General features: G+C 39.4%; 1 protein-coding gene across 6 annotated transcripts; it reads right to left on the reverse strand.

The window, feature by feature from the left end:
* Positions 1–2,817: 2,817 nt before the first annotated feature.
* Positions 2,818–12,092, reverse strand: LOC135090116 (tigger transposable element-derived protein 1-like). Of its 6 annotated transcripts, none has more exons than XM_063986481.1 (4): positions 11,987–12,092; positions 7,331–7,480; positions 6,499–6,757; positions 2,818–6,155 (listed from the first exon to the last, which is right to left on the reverse strand). In XM_063986481.1, the coding sequence occupies exon 4, from the start codon at positions 5,492–5,494 to the stop codon at positions 3,476–3,478; it is 2,019 nt and encodes a 672-aa protein (XP_063842551.1). In that variant the 5' UTR covers positions 5,495–6,155; positions 6,499–6,757; positions 7,331–7,480; positions 11,987–12,092; the 3' UTR covers positions 2,818–3,475. The 6 variants fall into 6 exon arrangements, with proteins under 6 accessions (XP_063842551.1, XP_063842552.1, XP_063842550.1 ...); XM_063986482.1 differs by having other exon boundaries at positions 6,499–6,692; positions 7,331–7,476; positions 11,833–12,036; XM_063986480.1 differs by having other exon boundaries at positions 7,331–7,476; positions 11,833–12,036.
* Positions 12,093–20,698: the final 8,606 nt, after the last annotated feature.

Genomic DNA, 20,698 nt, shown 5'->3' on the forward strand with positions numbered 1-20,698 from the left:
TCTCTCTCTCTCTCTCTCTCTCTCTCTCTCTCTCTCTCTCTCTGTTACACTTACCATTCTGCCACAGTATCTTCCACTTCTACAAACTTTTACCTCCCGCTGATGTTCCTTCTTCTTCTTCTTCTTCTTCTTCTTCTTCTTCTTCTTCTTCTTGTCCTTTTTCTCCTTCTTGTCCTTCTTCTTCTTCTTCTTCTTCTTCTTCTTCTTCTTCTTCTTCTTCTTCTTCTTCTTCTTCTTGTCCTTTTTCTTCTTCTTCTTCTTCTTCTTCTTCTTCTTCTTCTTCTTCTTCTTCTTCTTTTTCTCCTTCTTCTTCTTCTTCTTCTTCTTCTTCTTCTTCTTCTTCTTCTTCTTCTTCTTCTTCTTCTTCTTCTTCCACCACCACCTCCTCCTTCTATTCCTCTTCTTCCTCCTCTTCCCCCTCCTCCTCCCTAGCGATGTCTTGCCTATATTTCATCCTTGATTATCCACTCGCTTCTGTCTCTTCTAAAACGTGAGTTAGGAAGTTAGTATTTGGATCCTTTAAGAACATTATTCTTATTGTCCCTTGGAATGACAAGTTTTCAATCAGTATATGATTATGAAGTCTGAATCTCCTGTCGTGACAGCAATGTGAGCCAGTGTATTCGAACCAAAGAGGGTATAAGATACGTAGAATCCATGGTTCGAACCCAGTCAGCTACCGTAAACACATTGTGAATATTTTATTGCTTCTTTCATGATGTCTAAAACTCCTCCGTTTTATTTGCCTTTTTTTTTTTGCTTTCCTATGACTTTATTTATAATATGTTGCTTTATGTGACGCGTATTTACACCTTGTCTTGCCACGAAGTTTTAACTCCGAGGCTTCGGTACACTTGACGTCAGCACCACCACCAGTGTTAGAAGCATTAAGCACGGAGAGAAGGAAGGCCATGCGTTGAGACCTCTGCCAATATGGAGTGGCATGGGCAGCATATATTATAGCACACCAGCAGCTACGCCTGTCTCATATCATTGTGTTTGTGTGTAGAAAGATACCGGAAGGACGCAACACTATCATAGCAAGGTGTGTTATGGCTGGGAAAGGGTTAAGTACAGCTTTCAGTGTGTTGTGAAGGCATCCGGTAAAGAAGTGGAGACAGGGTGTGCAGTCAGCCTACACCAGTAAGTACGTTAAACATGGTCTTGTGTGTCACTTATCAATCTGTCCTTGCATCAGTCATTATATTTCAAAAACTTGCACTACAGTTGCCCAGAGGAGTTATCTGTTCCAAATCTTTCAAACAAAAAGTAGTATCAGGACGACCATTTGACCACCACTAACCAAGTCCCTCAGTTCTTGGTCTTGGCGAACTCTCAATTTAAAGCTATCCTGTAGAGCATGTATTAAAAACAACATAGAGAATAATAACCTCGGTAACCGTCTCCCTTTCCCCCAAGAAAAAAAAAAAAAGTTTTTACTTTCTTGCACGTCTCAAGTTGTGATGGTCGCCATGTTTTTGATCTTGCTCTTGCTGCTAGCATCAAAACCTAACTAAACCTAACTGAACCGGTAAATATGAAATACTCGTAGAGTCGCAGTAGTAGTAGTCAGCTTCCTATTTAATTTTGGTGCTTCCTATTTATTTTTTTTTTTTTTTTTATGGCTAGCGACGTTATAATAAATTTGAGGCGTGTATGTATATATATATATATATATATATATATATATATATATATATATATATATATATATATATATATATATATATATATATATATATATATATATATATATATATATATATAGTTGAAAATAGAATAAAAGGTTCTATCTGATGAGACGTAAGAATTGACGCTGTTCCATAGGCAAGAAAGTAAAATTATAATAGTTTTAGCCCAGAGTAAAATCCAACACATTAGGAAATAACTGTAATGTCGATTTTTTAATGTCAAGCAGCGTCCAGGAACGAAACATCAGTTTGAGGCTAATCACGTCAGGTTTTATTTCATTTCAAATCCCTTTATAGTTTTGGCGGCTGGAAAGGGACTGTGCGTAGTTATGGGTTTCTACGTAATGGGATTCAGGCGAGGCATCAGCACAGGTGTATCGGATAAACCCTGTCATTTCAGTAAATAATAATAAGAAGAAAGTTGTATTTTAAAACACTGAAGTGTTCGTTTTCTTTTTTTTTTTCAAGAATGGAGTACTAAGATTTTTTTCTTTTCTTCTCCATCCCAGACAAGCTTGGGAGCCTGGTGGGTCAGGGTTTAAGAGTGATGGAAGTCAAATTAGGCAAAATGTGGCCATTCATGAAAAAGTCTATAGATGAGACGCCATATTTTGAAAACGGGAAATCTCTAGCCTAACTTTACCAGTGTGGGGAGAGCGGTACCTGGACACCCCCTTAGGGGCACTAACCAAACCTATTACCTAATCTAACCTAACGCAGGGAGACTTTGTCCCCTCCCCTGGACCTAACCTAACAACATCCCCTGAATCCCTCCTACCTACCTAACCCAACTGATACTTTGTCCATTGCAAGCTTTCACTGGATATGGAGCGCAGATGAGCTTACTTGATAACAACATAGGTTGTCGTTGGCTATGGCTTCAGGTGCAAGCTTAAGAGGGATAGAGTTGTAAAGCTTTTTGTTCTTGCTGAAGAGTGAGATCACAGTTCCTTGACTTATGCTCTTGATGACTTATCAGGGTGAACTGGGTCTGTTGTGTGAAAAGAAGAAAACCTAAAATTGTCTCTACTCAACAGAAGACTTGAATCCAAGATCTCTTGGTTGTGAGGCAAGCATACTTACCACCACACCACCAATGCAATGTCAGTGAGGTTAAAAGTCATAATAGTGATGTGCTTCTTTCATTAACTTTAGTATGGGTCAGGCCTGTCACCTTATCACAGAACAACAATTGACTGATTTATTTAGTATTACAGACCAATAAAATATCCTGAGTGTCACAACTCAATTATTTATATATATGGAGAGCTAGAAATCATAAGGAAAATACAGACAATCTTTTTATAGACTTGTATTTGTAGAACTTTTAAATGTCATTATGGTTGCATATTAGGCTGTTTGTCAGTAGGTTTGATAGGTTTGATCTGCAGAGTACTTTCACAAAAGCAAAGCTGCATATTTGTGTAAAATTTGTTCCATAAATCTGTATTTGTGATTTTTTGGACAGAAGTGATATTGGAAGTGGCCAACAGTAGAGCATTGTGTATTTTGTTACATTTTCCATCAATCAGTGATCAATTATTGATGCAAGAAAAAATGGCATCATTTACCTTAGTGAAGGTGCACTTCTAAATTGGAGAGGAGGGAGGGGGAGGGTTTACTGCTTTGAGGTTAGTCACCTTCCATAAAACATCAGGTGACTGTGCTTCTGGTGTTTGCTTTCTTTGCTTCTTCATTCTCATAACAGTAAGATCTGTAGAGGGCTGGGGTCACTGGACTGGCTTTCTTTAGAGAACAACCTTTCCAAAGTTGTGTGTTGGTGACTACTTCTGAATTTTTCTGAAGTAATCAATCACATTGTCATTGAACAAGTTTATGCTCTTGTTCACCACTGCCTTGTTAGGGTGCCACTTTTCAACAATGGCCTGTGTTTTAGACCACAGGAAGCACAGTTCCTTGATTTCAGCACTAGTAATGTTCCTATTACCTTCTTCCTCTAAAGAAATTTCCTGTGCCACTTCCTCTTGCTGCATCTTGAGGAGGTCCTGAAGTTCTTCTTTGGTGAGTTCATTCTTGTGATCCTCCACTAACTCCTCCACATCATTTTCACTCACCTCCAAGCCCATGGCCCTGCCCAGACACACAATAGCAGGCACAACTGGCAGTTCCTCAAAGCTTTCAGAGTCTCTGCCTGTAACACATTCAGGCCAGAGTTTTTTCCAAGCATAGTTCATTGTCCTCGGAGACACTTCCCTCCATGCTTTGTCTATGATTCTTAGGCAATGGAGGATATTATAATGATCCTTCCAAAACTCTCTTAGGGTCAGTTCGGTCTCGTTTGTCACTTCAAAACATCTCTGGAACATGGCCTTGGTGTACAGTTTTTTAAAATTTGAGATGACTTGCTGGTGCATGGGCTGGATGAGAGGATTGGTATTGGGGGACAAGAACATCACCTTGATGAAGTTGTATTCACCCACCAAATTATCTTCCAAGCCTGGAGGATGAGCAGGAGTGTTGTCCATCACAAGAAGAGCCTTCAGGGGTAAGTTGTTTTCCTCAAGATAAATCTTCACAGATGGAGCAAACTCCTCATGAATCCACTCGGTGAAGAACTGCCTGGTAACCCGAGCTTTTATGTTCGCCCTCCACATAACATTAAGTTTGCTCTTCATAACATTATTCTTTTTAAATACACGTGGATTCTCTGAGTGGTACACAAGCAAAGGCTTTATCTTGCAATCTCCACTAGCATTACCACATAACAAGAGAGTAAGCCTGTCTTTTATTGGCTTATGCCCTGGTAAAGATTTCTCTTCTTTAGTTATGTAGGTCCTGCTTGGCATCTTTTTCCAGAAGAGGCCTGTCTCATCACATTTGAACACTTGTTGTGCCACATACCCCCCTGTGTTCACAAACTCACTAAATTTCTTCACAAACTTTGCTGCTGCATCCACATTCGACACAAACTTTGCTGATGCATCCACATTCGACACAAACTTTGCTGATGCATCCACATTCAACACAAACTTTGTTGCTGCATCTACATTCAAACCAGCAACCTCTCTATGTATAACACTTGTTGCTGCATCCACATTCGAACCAGCAACCTCTCTATCTATGACACTTGTTGCTGCATCCACATTTGAACCAGCAACCTCTCTATGTATAAGACTTGCTGCATCCACACTGAAATCAGCAACGTCTCTACGTTTAACACTTGTCGCTGCATTCACATTCGAACCAGCAACCCTTCTATGTATAACAGTGTGGATCCCAGTTCTTTTCTTGAAGTTTTCGAACCATCCCCTGCTAGCCTTAAACTCTTCGCTGTCAGCACTACTTCCGGGCATGTCTCTTTTAAACTTGGCATGCAGGAGCTTGGCTTTCTCACAAATTATAACCTCAGAGATATGATCACCAAGCAACTGTTTTTCGTGTATCCACACTAAGAGAACTTTTTCCATCTCCTCTATAAACTTTGATCTTTGAGAAGTCAGAGTCTTAACACCTTTCGCAACATCAGCTGCCTTTATCGCTTCTTTATTTTTCAGAATTGTACACACAGTCGATTTTGGCATCTGAAACATGGCAGCGAGGTCAGACACACGCAAACCACTCTCATGCTTAGCAATAAGTTTTTTCTTAAACTCAATTGTCGCTCTCACAGTCTTCCTCTTACACCTACTTGCTGCACTGTTCTTCCTGGGTGCCATGGTGAATGCACAAGGATGATAATGGGAGAAAAAAAAAAAATCAAAGTGAAAACACAAAGTAAACCAAAGTGCTACACAGTGTTGTTTTTGAAAATTTGCACAAATTTTACAGAAAAAATTTATCATCCATAAATTGATTCATATCGAAATAAAACTAAATTACATGAAGGGTCACACTCAGAAGGCCAAGCAGGTTAACTCAACATTTTCTTTCAATCTGCTTTCTATCTCCTGGACTTAAGGAAAGGCTCTTCATACTTTGGTCTCAGTTCATAACACTGGTCAGTGAGCAGGAAGTCCTGTGACATAATATCACAATACAAATAATTGTTTGCATGGTGTTGACTCTGCCATACTAATTATGGATGAGAGTTTGAAGAGAGAAGAGTTTTCAGAGAAACTACATGAGAGTAAAGTTGAGGAAGGCCACTTGCAAGACGGAAGAATATTGGGAAAAGAAATGTTAATCAAGGCTTTCAAGAAGTGAATATTTGGATAGGGAGACATGGATGCTCTTCTGCTGTGGCTGCCTCATTGGGTGGACACTCCCAGAAGAAGCAAAGTGTCACAAAGAGGTAGTGATAGGTCCTAGTTTTGGGATCCACCTCTCTCTCCAGTTTCTACCAGTTTCATCTGATGTTTCTAGACTTGCCCAGCCTTTATTTTTTATTGTTCATATCTGTTGAGTACATCAACCTCATCTAAGTTCTTTGTTGTAGCTTGGTGTGTAGGAGCAATCAACCTCATTTCTTACACTCTTGTGCCTTCATATTTTTCCTTTGCATGACTGCAAAATAGACACAAAATAAAGAACAGAAGTGGGGAATGGTGTATTTACAGTCATTTGGTATATGAGAAATAATCATGTGATAAATTCAATTATGAGACTATACCAAAATTTGATGCCAATGTAGTGTATAAATAGGATATTTATATTTAAAAATGAATTCTGTTAACAAAGAACAAGTGGGAACTGTTATGTTGTAACCTACCCTTTGAAGTTGGTCCAAGGAACCCCATTAGATATTAGAGTAATTAAATTGGCATTACACTTCATCTGACACTTCTTAACATTCTCATGAGTTAGTTCACCATGACCATGAAACTACATATTACTATATTTTACCCACACTTAGATATCCTCCCTGTGAAGTGTGTGGTCCCAGGATTCAGTCCAGTCTCTTGGAAAGAGTGAGGTTACAGAGGCCACTTGTGAGCATTTCTGTACATGTCAGCTGATGACCAATATAAAGCTCGATTTCATCTTTCCATGTTCCTTACACTCAAGTTTCTTCTCTCCAGAAAAGAGTGTCCTCCTTTTGGTCTGTTTGTGTATAGAAGTAAAATGTCTCTTAGCCACCACCACCTCATCTTTCTGGTCATGCAGGGCTGTTTTTGAAAGAACATCAATATTAAGTAGGTTTGCATCCACACTTCAGCAGGTAAATTTTCTCTTTCACTTGCTAGATTTTTCATGGCACTCACTTTCACCTAATTGTATGTACATCATATTTTCAACCTGTACTTGCTCTTCCTTAGATCCATAACCATATGTGTTTATCCATACCAAAAAAAGAACATCTGATATTATGCAATTGGATGATTTCAGATTTATTTATTTTTTATTTATTTATTTTATTTATTTATTTTTTTTTTTATAGATAAAAAGGCTTGGATTCAGCTGAGATAGGTAAAACTGATCTTTAACAAAAACATTCAACGCTTGAAGATTAGTCTTTATAGTATCCTTAGTCCTTTGACTGTCACAGCTTCTCAACTTGATAAATTAGTATGATGCAACTTTTAATGTTTAACTGGGAAAGGTATCTCTAACAGCAAAAGTGACCAAGCAAAACTATGTAGGGCCTGTAGCTTTACCTTTCCTTGAAATATCCAAGGATTATTCATGTTTAGTAACAGAAGATTTACGTACTAGCACTCAAAGGGTCACATTTCGCTTACCTGGTGTGCTGGTCTGTCTGTCTTGAGTGGGTGTGCCATGCACCTGCAGGACTGGTATGATAATGCAGGAGTAGATGCCTGAGTGTCCAAATATTGCTTTACCTTCTGACTTGCCACAAGACCAAAGATGCTCAATTCATTCAGATCTTCCTGTCAAAAAATAAATAAATAAATAAATAAATAAATAAAATACAAAAAATTTAGAGAAAAAAATTGAGGTAATGGTCTTGGTATGGACAATAATAATAATGTACAGTGCATAAGTGAAGATTATGAGATGGAAGTCATAACACAAATGTTAGTGGATATAAATAACATAGTGTGACAAAGGACAGTCATCATGAACATGGCAGCTCCTTTTTTCACTTAATAATCATCTTGTATCTTCTTTGTATGTCCTCCTGAAACTTTTGGTTATCATGTCTCACTTATGACCTCTGATAAAACTGTTCCACTTTTCCCCCTAACCCAGTGATTAACCAGTCAGTGCCCATTTTTCTTAAATTTCTTTTTATTTAATTCAGATCCATTTTGTGTCCTAGATTCCTCATCAAGCATGAGAACCTTGCTTACATCTTGCTAAACCATTTTTGCTACTTAAAATCTCAGTCACCTTCTTAAGAAGTGCAAGTTGATGACTCAGTCCATCAGTATGGCCGTGATAGGATTCTATCTCCGTAAGACCACCAGCCACCTCTTAAGATGATGGCTGGAACTAGTGTGACTTAGGAAGCTAAAATAACAGATTTATGCAGTGTATATATTAGCAACAACTGATGCTCAAGTGATTAGTGTTTGAACCTATCCTTATTTGGAGTTATCATAACACAAGGAGCAACATGCAGACTGGTACAATTTAGACATTTGTTCTAATTACTATGTATGTAGAAAGCAAGAACTTGAGGTATGCACTGACTAGGTAACTTATCTTAAACACATGAGGCCTGAAACAGTCAGCCTTATTAAAGTCCGGCTCATAATTTGGCAAGATTGTGGATAAGGATACATGGATGTAATGCTGTCTCACTCATCCACACACCCAATTTTATCATAGTTTTATATTATTTGCCATAATTAGTCATGATTGGAAATGTTTCCAAAGTAAATCCCTTGAGATTTCATTTGAAACACAACTAATTGATGTTAAGGGATAAACAACAAAACTAGAGACACCTGTGTTCAGGCCACAAGTCTACAAGGAGCACTTGTCGTGTTTTACACAAGGCTGCCGAGGATACCACATTTCACATTAATCCATGGTTTTCAAACTCCCTGTTATTAGTCCTAGAGATAGCATGGTAAAGAACTTTGAAGGGTAAATTTATACAAGTGGACCCGTCTAACATTTCCAGATGAAACTAAATTTTTTTGGTAGAGTTTGATGTGCTTTGAATGAATAACTATTCTTGCAACATTTTTTTTTTTTTTACTCCCCCCACACACACATAAACCAGTGATTTGTGATGAAAACAAGCAAATTCATCCAAAAAAAAATACCAGAAAATATAGTTTTGTCCTCACATGACAAAAACAGCAGAACTTAACTAAACCTAACCTCACCAAATCTAACTAAACCTAACATACCTTAATGATAAATTTGATAAAAATCAATATCTCAGGAACAAACATTTTGTGGTAGTAAAGATATACACACTTATATTATCTTTTGTCCAGCCTGTAATAATGTCTCCTATCATAAACTTAATCTCATTATCCTCGTACAACTTTCTAATCACTTGCACTACCTTTCTGTCCACCCCTCTGAGTGTAAGTAGTGTCAGCAGTTTGTTCCTGTCTACTTTATCATAAGCCTTTTCTAGATCAAAGAAAACCAATTAAAGCTCCTTTCCTAGCTTTTTATTTCCTTCAATAATTTCCTTCATAAGTAGCACATTTTCTAAACCACCTCTAACTTGCCTAAAGCCACTCTGTTGCTCTCCAAGCACCTCCTCCTCCTCTATCCTTGTCTTCAACTTATCATTTATCACCCATCCAAATGTTTTGGCTAGTGTGTTCATCACTGCTATGGGTCTGTAATTACTTAGTCCAACCTTGTCTTTCTTCCTTCCTTGTGTAAAAGTGTAACCCTGCTCCTGTTCCGATTCTGAGGCACCTCCCCTACCTCTAGTATTCTCCTGAACAGCTCAGTTAAAGCCTGTCTTAATGCTTCCCTGCCACACTTTATAAACTCACTCATAATGCCCTTCGTCCAACCTGCTTTCCCTACATTGATAGTTCCACAGCTAAAACTATATCTTGCTCTGCTATGCCCATACCATCCATCTCCCTAAATTGACTGTAAATGGACTCTTTTCCTGTTTTCTTTTCCTCCTCCTGCCAAATAATCCTGTGCCAATACTCCTCTACTATGAGCACCACTTCCTTCTCACTGCTTGCCTCCCTGCTGTCCACCTTCTGCTTCACCCCCTGATGTGTTGCTTCCCCACCCAGGTTCCTTCTTAATCATCTCCACACCTCCATTTTTCTTTCCCTCCATGGCATGCCATTCAGAGTCCATGCCTGTTCTCCCTCCCACTTCTCCATCTTACCTCTAATAATCATCCAAGCTCCTTCTTTGCATATATATACCTATCCCAAGCCTCTGTCCATTCTGCTTTGTACCTTCCTTCAAATCTCTTTGCCAGTCTAGCTAGGTTCCTTTGTTTCCTATTTTCTCTTTTCCTGTCTTCTAATGCCTTAGCTACGTCCTCATCCCACATTCTTTCAGTTTTGTTTTTCCTGTCTTAATTTTCTTTGGACCCACAGACTTTTTTGCATGGCACATTATGTTCTGTTTGATGTCACCCTCCTAGTCATTTACCATCCTTCCTGCCTCCTATATCTCTCCTGGCATAATTTCTTCCATTTCTCTACAGTACTTCACCCAGTGCACATTCTTTAAGTTCCACTTTTCTTTCTACACTTCCTAACTCTCCTGGTCTTCCCACAAGTAATGCAGCAACCCATTTATTTATTCCTACTCTCTTTCAAGCTAGTCACTACCTCATAAGGTTCCCTGTTATCATCATCATTCAAGCAGCTCTCCATCCCCATATATGCCACTGTCACCCATCACTCAGTCCCATGCTCTGTGATCTTCACTGTTAAGGTATCACCCTTATTGTGCCCTAGTCTGCCTTCCATCTCCCTTATTAACTTGATTTCCTCTATACTCCTACCTTCCTTTTCTTTCATAATCACCCCTAGCCCTCCTTTCTTCGCTCCTGCATGCCTACCTCTGCCTAAGACTACCCAGCCTCCTTCACTCCACTCAGTGCTATCATGCCACCCTGTCTCATCTACTCCTATCACATCATCATCCCTCTTTTCTTCTATCAATAACCTCCACCTTCCCTCAATCCAGCCATTCATATTCAGGAAGCCAAGCAGCATCTCTCCTCTCTGTGCCCTCTCCTATTCCTGTCCAGCATCTTCCCAGTGCTGGGCCCACTCTATCACATTCCATGCTACCCATACCTTCCCTATGTTGGACAATATGGATGCCGTCTCGTGACCATACCTTCCTCCAATCTATTTTCTCCCACAACTGCAGCCCATCACACTCCCATTCTTCTAACTTCCCTATGCATCTCCTGTTCACTCATCTCCTCTCCTGGCCGAATCATCAACCCTCCTTAACCCGTCTCATGGGGATGCTCATGACTAAGGGCCTCTTGTTTATCTTTTCCCTCACCATATGAACTATCTCCTCCATCCACCAGACTGTCTCCTTTCCTCTTATCTCCTGCAAACCATTCCCTCTTCCCTTGATCACCACCAGGTCCTCAGGATGTTGGCCCCTGGTCTACTTTTGTCCATTACCTTGTATCTGCCATGACAGGATGTAGATCTCCTTACTTACTCCCCACACGAGACTATCTCCAAAGGTCCATACTCTCCTTCCTGCCTTTCCCTATATCCTCAGCACTGGTCATTTACCCTCCTGTATCTTCCTGCAAGAGTGGTGTCCTACTCCCATCCAAGTCCTCAGCCTGGCACCATCCCTCTGCTCTGTTGTCCTGACCCTTCCTACCCTGGTCTCCCCATTCCCTCCTGCTGTTTACCTTCTCTACCTTACCACTGCTGCCCTCCTCCTGCACCCTACAGGCACAACCCCACAGTGGCCACAGGGCTTATCTGTCCAAATCTCCTCACAGTCCTGCACACCTTCACCCATCCCTACCTGATCCTTTCTCCCAGTCCCCTCACAGTACATGTGACCCTGGGGTTCCTGTGGCTGGTTCTTTACCTCAGTGGAGGTATCCTCCTCCACCCTACCTTGCCTCTCTTCCTCCCCCCCCCTGGCAGACCTGGCCTTACTCCCTGGTTGGCCTCCCTGGCCTCAGTCTCGGAGCCCTCCACCTCACTCCTTATAGTGAGGGACTCCCATTCCTCCTTCACTCTCGAGAGACCTACTGCACAGGAACAAAAGGTTCCTATTCTTGAGAATCTTATTACCTGGCCCCTTTAGCCCCACACACACAATATATCAAACATAGCACCTTTCACATGCTGTCCCTCTGCAGCGACGTGTTACCTCCTCCTTGCACTTCTCACAGTCACTGTCAAACGTTTTTTAATCAAAATGAGGCTACCACACAACCCACACACTCCAATAATTTTAAAAATGTTCAAGAGATGCCGCCTAGTAATCACCACCGCGCCGCCGTTCTCTGCAGCCTTGGGTTGTTGACTGTTAAAGAAAACGGTACTGGTGGATGGGGGAGTGATTGTAATAAGTGGTTGGTAGGGAAAGATCTGTAATGGGAATGATTGAAGGTTATGATAAGACTGACTGATGAAGACATTTTTTTGACGTGGTTGGTTGGAATGAAGAGGGAGAGTTTTACATGGGACTGGTTAAAGAGTGATGTTGATGCGTCTAAGGTGCGGTTGTTAAATCTCTCTCTCTCTCTCTCTCTCTCTCTCTCTCTCTCTCTCTCTCTCTCTCTCTCTCTCTCTCTCTCTCTCTCTCTCTCTCATAAAATTGAAAGCTCTTGTTTTTTTTTTTATTTCATTAAAAATAACTCAATGCGAGGTAAATGTACGTACAAATCAAGTTTTAAGAATGATCATGATCACAACAGCAGCACCACCAGCAGCAATAATAATAATAATAATAATAATAATAATAATAATAATAATATAGGAAAAAATATCTAGGTAGGTTCGTATAAAGAAAACACAACCAAGTGACTCGTTAGTAAATTAATAACTTCATAGTAAATTAATAACTTCATACGTGAATCCTTTTCTCTCTTGTTTTGGGTAAAATGGGACGACAACGCTAATGAATGCCATTCTGCTATGATAATAGTTGGCATCGTGGCCCAATAACATCCTTCCCTTGTATACGAGGCAATCTCGGTGCTCAGCTAATTGGACCCTTTCATGGGACGAACACACTTCGTAATCCCATTGTGAGCACGTGTCTAACTTCATATGACAACCACTAATTGCCTCGAACCAGGAAACCCTTGTGCAGTCTCACTCAGCTTTCCTTTTCTTCATCTATCGTCTCTTCATCAACCTCGCTCCTTGTTTTTCACCATCTCTCTCTCTCTCTCTCTCTCTCTCTCTCTCTCTCCGGCGTTCTTCTTACACACACACACACACACACACACACACACACACACATATATATATATATATATATATATATATATATATATATATATATATATATATATATATATATATATATATATATATATATATATATTAGGAGAGCATTCTGTAACTACCCCTGTATACCTCCTTCCCGACCATTCATCCTCTCTTTCAACCACTTCCTTCCTCTCGCCTTCCTTTCCACACCAAGAAAATGACAAAGAAAAAATATATTGGGAATTCAGAACATGGCGTTTTAGGGCAGCTTTAAGACCTCGACCACCAGCTCCCTTCACTAGTCTTAGTAAATAGTAGAGAATAATGTCCCCGCCACATCTCTCACAGACGACCACCGCCACCATAACTAGAGTGGCGCGCGCAAACAAGGCCATGAGGCGCCTCTGGATTCCCCTTAAGATGTAAACGCCATGAACATATTTTATCATGAGGCCCGTGAACCTAATTAGAAATGACTGATACGCGTAGTAACGTTAACGATTGGAGAGAGAGAGAGAGAGAGAGAGAGAGAGAGAGAAAGAGAGAGAGAGAGAGAGATTGTGTATGCGCGGTCTAGGTGCAGGTGAACGATAACTTGCAATATTTTGATGAAAAAGCAAGCAAATATCCCACGTGTCTTTGTTTCCTGTGCTTACAGCCTCATGAAATAAGCCTCATTGCGTACATACAATAGTATCATCTTATACAATAGCACCGTGAAAGATAATGCATTGTTTCTTCCCCTGTCTAGCGATAGCTGGAAGCATGCCAAAACCTCCGTCAGCCTCAGCCAGCCATCGTCCCCTTCCACTCGCGCGCTGCCACTTGGCCTTCCACGCTATCCAAGCTTGCAAGAAAGACACACCGTCTTACCTTCGCGCTCTCCTTTTCGTTTAACTGTGATAGGGCTAGTGTGTTGCTGAGGTCACGACCAAGCCACCGTATGAAGTAATTGATATAGATCGCCCTGGCAGCGTTGCAGCTCTTCGTGTTCAACTCTACGTGAGAACAACATAAAAGGTGAGGTCCTACGCGGTCTGCGTAGATTTGTGATTTTGTTGGTTTTTTTTTTTCCGCCCTTTTTTTTGTTCGGAGAGTGACGAGATGATGGATGACGATGGATAAGGTCTATTATTCACTTGGAATTTATAATGTGAGGATGGAAGCATATAATGAAAGGTGGACATGGGGAGCATACGATCGACTTCTGTGACTAATAGTCATCTCCCCCGTTCATCTTTCTCCTCGTCCTGTCTCGCTTCTCTTCCTCATTCTTCCTCCAGATCCTCTCGCAAACTAATCTTCGTTCTCTTTCTCGCTCTTCCAATAATCAAGGCAGCCCTTTTGTGTGTGTGTGTGTGCTTGGAGTGTGCTGACGAGGTGACTCAGTATAAGGGAAGGGACGGGCTGTGAATGCCTCCATCACCACCACCACTACCGCCGCCACTTGAGAAGGCTACAGCGAGGACATAATTGTTCCTCGAGTCTGACACACTTTTTTTGTTTTATAATTATGGAAGTTATACATCAGAAAAAATAATATATTTAACTTGTCATTAGTATTTTGGTAGTGATCGTATATTTCGCTTGGTTCTACGTAATTTACATATATAATTACCAACATTATTACTATTACCATTGCTACGTTCAATCTCTTTACTGATCAATTCTGGAACTGATTCTGTATTTCCTACTTTACGTCTTTTTGTTGCCCATGGCCAGAACTCCTCTTACATAAAGGGGAAAAAAACTTTTTTTGTTTTCGGTTAGCCTAGTAAATCTATTGACACCAGACCACAATAAATTCTCTCTCTCTCTCTCTCTCTCTCTCTCTCTCTCTCTCTCTCTCTCTCTCTCTCTCTCTCTCTCTCTCTCTCTCTCTCTCTCTCTCTCAAAACTTATAACCCTCTTAAATTTCACCATTCCACACACACACACACACACACACACACACACACACACACACACACACACACACACACACACACACACAGACAGACAGACAGTTTAATATACCTTCTCATAAATGACTCGCAAACATGTAAGAACCTTCTTGAGAGTTTTATTAAAGGAGGCGAAAGAAAGGGAAATGACTTCAGGTAGCGATATGAGTCATGCTGAAATATACCCAGTGTTTTAAGATTATTATTATTATTATTATTATTATTATTATTATTATTATTATTATTATTATTATTATAATTATTACTATTACTGGTGTTACTGTAGCTGCTGGTACTACTACTATTACTAATCGTGTTCTACTATGCGTTTTATTGTGTGTATATTATAATGTTTTTGTAGTGCTGGAAAAATAATTATGTATATTTCTACTTTTTTTTTTTTTAGGCTAAGGCCCATGTAATGTGCGGAGATGACCAGAGTCTCAGTACCATGTGACTAACTAAGCAAGGGTACAAAAGGACACTGAGGAGAGGAGGGGAAGGGGGGGGGCCCTTCCCCTCCTCTCCTCAGTGTCCTTTTGTCCTTGCTTGACAAGGACGAATCTATAAGTCTTCTTTGCTTCGCTGTCCTCTTACCCCTGTTGCTACGCAAGCCAGGAAGAGATACCAGACTTTGACTAATTCCCCAATTGATTTCAAAAGTTCATTGAATTAAACTTCTTAAAGTAACAACTATAAAGTAAACAGTAACTTAATTATTCATATTTTTCATCCCTGAACTCACAACCTAGTCGCCCCCCCACTAAAAACAAAATTATAACCTAATAAATTTCCCCATTGGAAACCTTTATCCTTAGTTTCCCGCCGATTTCCTCACAAGCAAAGCAGACTCTCTTGGATTCCCCTCAGATATTCCTGTTGATAAACTATTTCTGAGTGGATAGATATTCGCATTTTTTTTTTTTTGTTCTTTTTTTGTTGGTTTTCTCCACGGGACTAGTGAAACCACCTGGTTCGAGATCACCGTGTGAGACTGTCCTCAGGTCTATACATACTTTTGGGTATATTTGTTATTTATTTATTTATTCTCTGGTCTCCCCCGCAACTCAGTAGTCGCGAAAATATCTCCATCGTAGTTTTTATGTAATTGAAGAATACGCTACCATTTATTTTGTATTTCTGAATTCCTTTCTTTTTATTATTATTATTCGGATTATTCCATTATCAATTAAAAATCTATAAAAGTGTCAATATTTGTATTTCTTTTAAACCAGTGATAGGATTTGTAAATTATCGTCTGCCACAAGGGAACACATCACTCCCTTAGGGCACTAAATTTTATCTTGCTTGTTTTTTATTTATCTATTTTTCATAGTTTCGTGCGTGACTCCCCAAAGGTTTTATTTCGTACAGTCGTGTGTCAGTGAAGGACGAACACTTCAAACTAACTCTAGTGCTTGACAAAAAGTTGTAGAAAAGAAAAAAGTCACTTCTCTTAAATTGTATGAAATATGAAAGTTATCTTGTATGATTATGTCTCTAGCTAAAAGGAGGTCGCAATAGTATATATTCGTGTTAGATGATGATCATAAGCTAAATGCATGCATAGTTCATAATTATGTATATGGACGAGGGTGATTAGTATGAATGTGGTAATTTTAGGGCCAGTGAAAGCCTTGAGTGTGGTAGTTGAGGTTAGGGTAAGGCGTTGATGAAGAGGATTAGAGTGAGTACAGAGGGGAGGGATTTATGAAGAGCAGTGTGGCTTTAAAAGGGGGGAGGGGTGGTGTGGGTAAGGTGTTTGCTGCGAGACCGGCTGTGAAGAGTAGTGGTGACAGCAGCAGTTGTAGGAGTAGTAATAGTAGTAGTAATAAAATAATAAGCGATATTACTACTACTACAACTAATAATAATAATAATAATAATAATAATAATAATAATAATAATAATGATAATGTCATTTTCCCTCTTACTCCCCATTTTGTTTCCATAAAAACGCCACTTACCAACTTCTTCCTAATGTGAAAAAATAATGGTAGTAGTAGTAATAGTATCCTGTTACTATTTATCCTTTGTCATACCTAATTACGTAACCAACACCTATTTGCCAAAGTACTGGAGTAAGCATCCCATTTTCGTTAATAGCAATATCAGTCAGGGGTTTGTCTTAATCATAACGACAATAGTATTAGTGTTATAACCAGGCACTCTTGGGGACGGGGTGGGGGGGATTGTGATCAGAATTCCATAACTGCCTCGTAATGTGAAGTGAACTCATTCATGTGGCGCTTTAGAATTTAGATGGCTGGATTGGTTTTCTAGCGTTGTTCGATGTGCTTCATTCTGTCTGATTTAATAAGTAATATCCTGTATGGTTTAATTGTAATTGGGAACTGTATTATATTTAATTAACACTGAATTAATTTTACGTTGTTTGACGTTAATTGATTTGTGTTAGTTTTATTGTTACTGTCTGATCTTTATTACTTAAATCACATCTGTTCACATTTTATTATTCATTTATTAACTTGCATATCTCTGTCTGCTTTTTTTTTCTATTGCATATCTCTGTCTGTCTGCTTTTTTTTTCTATACATATGTATATTTGTATATCGATCTGTTTATATTAACGTGCGGCGCTAAGTGGCTCTTTGTTGAAACTGAATCGTTCAATTACTCAGTCAGTTCTTGCAGCTTACGTGACCTTTTTATCCTACGCAGCAATAGTATGCTCATTTCTCCTTAGTCAATCAGTCATTTTACAAAGAGTGTGTTACGCTCTTGCAGGATCGTTGGTGGAAGAACCCTCCCAGACCCAGAAGGCACCTTTATTCCTTTCTCCCTCCGCCGACCACCACCGCCACCATGGCTATGCCAGAGCCCATTGGTCTGAGGGACATCCAGTACCTCCCCGGTGAGAGAGAGAGAGAGAGAGAGAGAGAGAGAGAGAGAGAGAGAGAGAGAGAGAGAGAGAGAGAGAGTTGATAGAATTACCTGAATGATCGGATATGCCACTCTATTCAACTAGAGAGAGAGAGAGAGAGAGAGAGAGAGAGAGAGAGAGAGAGAGAGAGAGAGAGAGAGAGAGAGAGAGAGAGAGAGAGAGAGAGAGACTACATTAAAGGTAGACATTGTGAAAGGTTTTTAAAATAGAGAGAGAGAGAGAGAGAGAGAGAGAGAGAGAGAGAGAGAGAGAGAGAGAGAGAGAGAGAGAGAGAGAGAGAGAGAGAGAGAATAATATGACTCATACTTTGTTTCCTCCTCCTCCTCCTCCTCCACCCCCCCATACACACACAGAGGAGACCAACATATGGATGTACGCCATTGTCGCCATCGGGTCTGCCTTCCTCGTCTTCGTCCTCATCTCTGTCTACCTCATGTGGTGAGTGAGCCAGCACCCCCACCCCTCTCTCTCTCTCTCTCTCTCTCTCTCTCTCTCTCTCTCTCTCTCTCTCTCTCTCTCTCTCTCTCTCTCTCTCTCTCTCTCTCTCTCTCTCTCTCTCGTCTGCGGTAGTAAATATATTTTACTTCCTGGAAAACACATAAGCTAGTTACCTCATTCCTTTTAATTCTTCCTTCCTTCCTTCCTTCCATTATTTTAGTATTTTCATATGTCATTCTTTTATTGTTATCTTGTGTCATTTTTATTTTCCCTCTTCTTCCTTCCTTTCCTTCCTTTATCCTGTCTTCCCTCCCTCCTTTTTTTTTACTTCCTTCCCTTATTTTCGTATTTTTCACCCATCATTCTTTTCATGCCATATGTTAACCCTTTCTTTTGATTTTCCTTCCCTTTCCTCCTTTTATCCTATCTTCATCCCTCCTTCCTTTTCTTCTTTCCTTCCATCCCTCCTCCCTTCTTTCCTACCCTCCCTCCCTCCCTCCTTTCTTCATTCCTTAGTTTCCTCCTTCCTTCATTCTCCATCCTATCTTTCATCCCTTTCTCCTTTCCTCCCTCAACACCTCTCCCTCGTTCTTTCTTCTATACTTCCTCATCCTTCTTTTCCTTATTATAACTTAAAGTATATCCTATCCTTCATCTGTTTCCTCTAATCAGTGTTATATTCCTTATTTTTGTTAATATATGGTTGCATTTTTGTTAATACTTTTGCATCATTATTGTTTTATATATTCCATCTGTTGTTATTGTTATCCGTACTATTTTATTATTATTATTATTATTATTATTATTATTATTATTATTATTATTATTATTATTATTATTATTATTATTTTGTTTTCATCGTTTTATTTTATTCTGTGTTATGTTTTGGATTACTTGAACATTTTGAGTATGACTGGTCTCTCTCTCTCTCTCTCTCTCTCTCTCTCTCTCTCTCTCTCTCTCTCTCTCTCTCTCTCTCTCTCTCTCTCTCTCTCTCTCTCTCTCTCTCTCTCTCTCTCTCTCTCTGACGAAGAAAACACATCCACCTCTTCACTTACGAGAGAGAGAGTCTTTTCTCGAATATTAATATAATCTCAGATATCATACACAGACTGAAGCTAGCGAGAGAGAGAGAGAGAGAGAGAGAGAGAGAGAGAGAGAGAGAGAGGGAAATTCCGTGCGAGGAAAACATTTTATAGATTAATCGCCAAGGTCGTCATTCCAGTCACGTAAACAAGAACGTGATGGGAAAATGAATATATTTAATTGTGGTTCGCAAATACCTCGCTATTAAAAAAAAAAAGTGCCATATTTTTCATTGCACTATTTACTTTTTTTTTCATTTGTTTACCGAGGTTTTATCTGATTGATTCTCTCTCTCTCTCTCTCTCTCTCTCTCTCTCTCTCTCTCTCTCTCTCTCTCTCTCTCTCTCTCTCTCTCTCTCTCTCTCTCTCTCTCTCTCTCTTTGATAAGTGAGTTTGGTTCAGTTCCTACTTTTTCTAACTTCTCGACTTCCCTCTTTACTCTTTTTAATTTTTTTTTCTTCCTCACTCTTTCTCCAGGCTGATAAGACACGACTATATCTGATGCAGGAAGTGTGCGTGCGTGCGTGCGTGCGTGCGTGCGTGCGTGTGTGTGTGTGTGTGTGTGTGTGTGTGTGTGTGTGTGTGTGTGTGTGTGTGTGTGTGTGTGGTGTTTTATTTTCTTGTATTCTATTTACTTTTTCGTGTGAGTATTTATTTAATGTTCTCGTTTTCTCTTATTTATGTTTTATTTGCGACTTTTTTTCAATTTATTTATTAATTTTGTATATTTCGTGATTTCTTGTCAGTTTACTTTCCAATATATATATGTTGTTGATCTTTTTAGCTTATCAATATTTTTAACTCACACATTTTCTTTTTCTCCGTTTTCTATCGATTTCGAAGGTAAGTAGTAATCATCTCTTCTCACTTATCTTCTTACTCATCAGTCATATTTTAAGTTGGATAAAGAATTTTTTCCCAACTTAGTTTATTACAAATTACATTTTTTTTTTTTTTTTTTTTTTTTTTGCATTTTCGTTGTCATTAAATAAATAAATAAAAATTGTGTCTAAATTAATCATGTTCATTTTCCAGCTTTCTGCTATTTTATTTTATTTTTTTCATTGTTTAATTTGTAGTGTTGATTTGAATACAGTAAGATTATGTTTGTTATTGATATTTTAGATTACGAGTATCTTCCTTTCTTCTACCTACTACTTATCATTCTTGCCTTCCTTGGCCTCGTTCACATCACCATACACATTATATAATTTATTTCGTCCTTTCCCCCATTCCTCCTACTCGTTATCCTTTCCTTTCCCTCAATTTCTCCCATCAGTCCCTTCTTTTTTTTCATTTCTCCCTTTCACCTGTCCATTCCATTCCTCTCTTCTGTCCACTGTCATTCTAGTTTCTCTTTTTTCCGCCGACTCTTTTCACCCACTCCTG

The sequence above is a fragment of the Scylla paramamosain genome, chromosome 34 (assembly GCF_035594125.1).
Source record: "Scylla paramamosain isolate STU-SP2022 chromosome 34, ASM3559412v1, whole genome shotgun sequence".
NCBI classification, from domain to species: domain Eukaryota; kingdom Metazoa; phylum Arthropoda; class Malacostraca; order Decapoda; family Portunidae; genus Scylla; species Scylla paramamosain.

Coding starts and splice junctions, on each gene's coding strand:
- LOC135090116 (XM_063986481.1), bottom strand. CDS start 5,494: ATGATAAATTTTTTCTGTAAAATTTGTGCAAATTTTCAAAAACAACAC.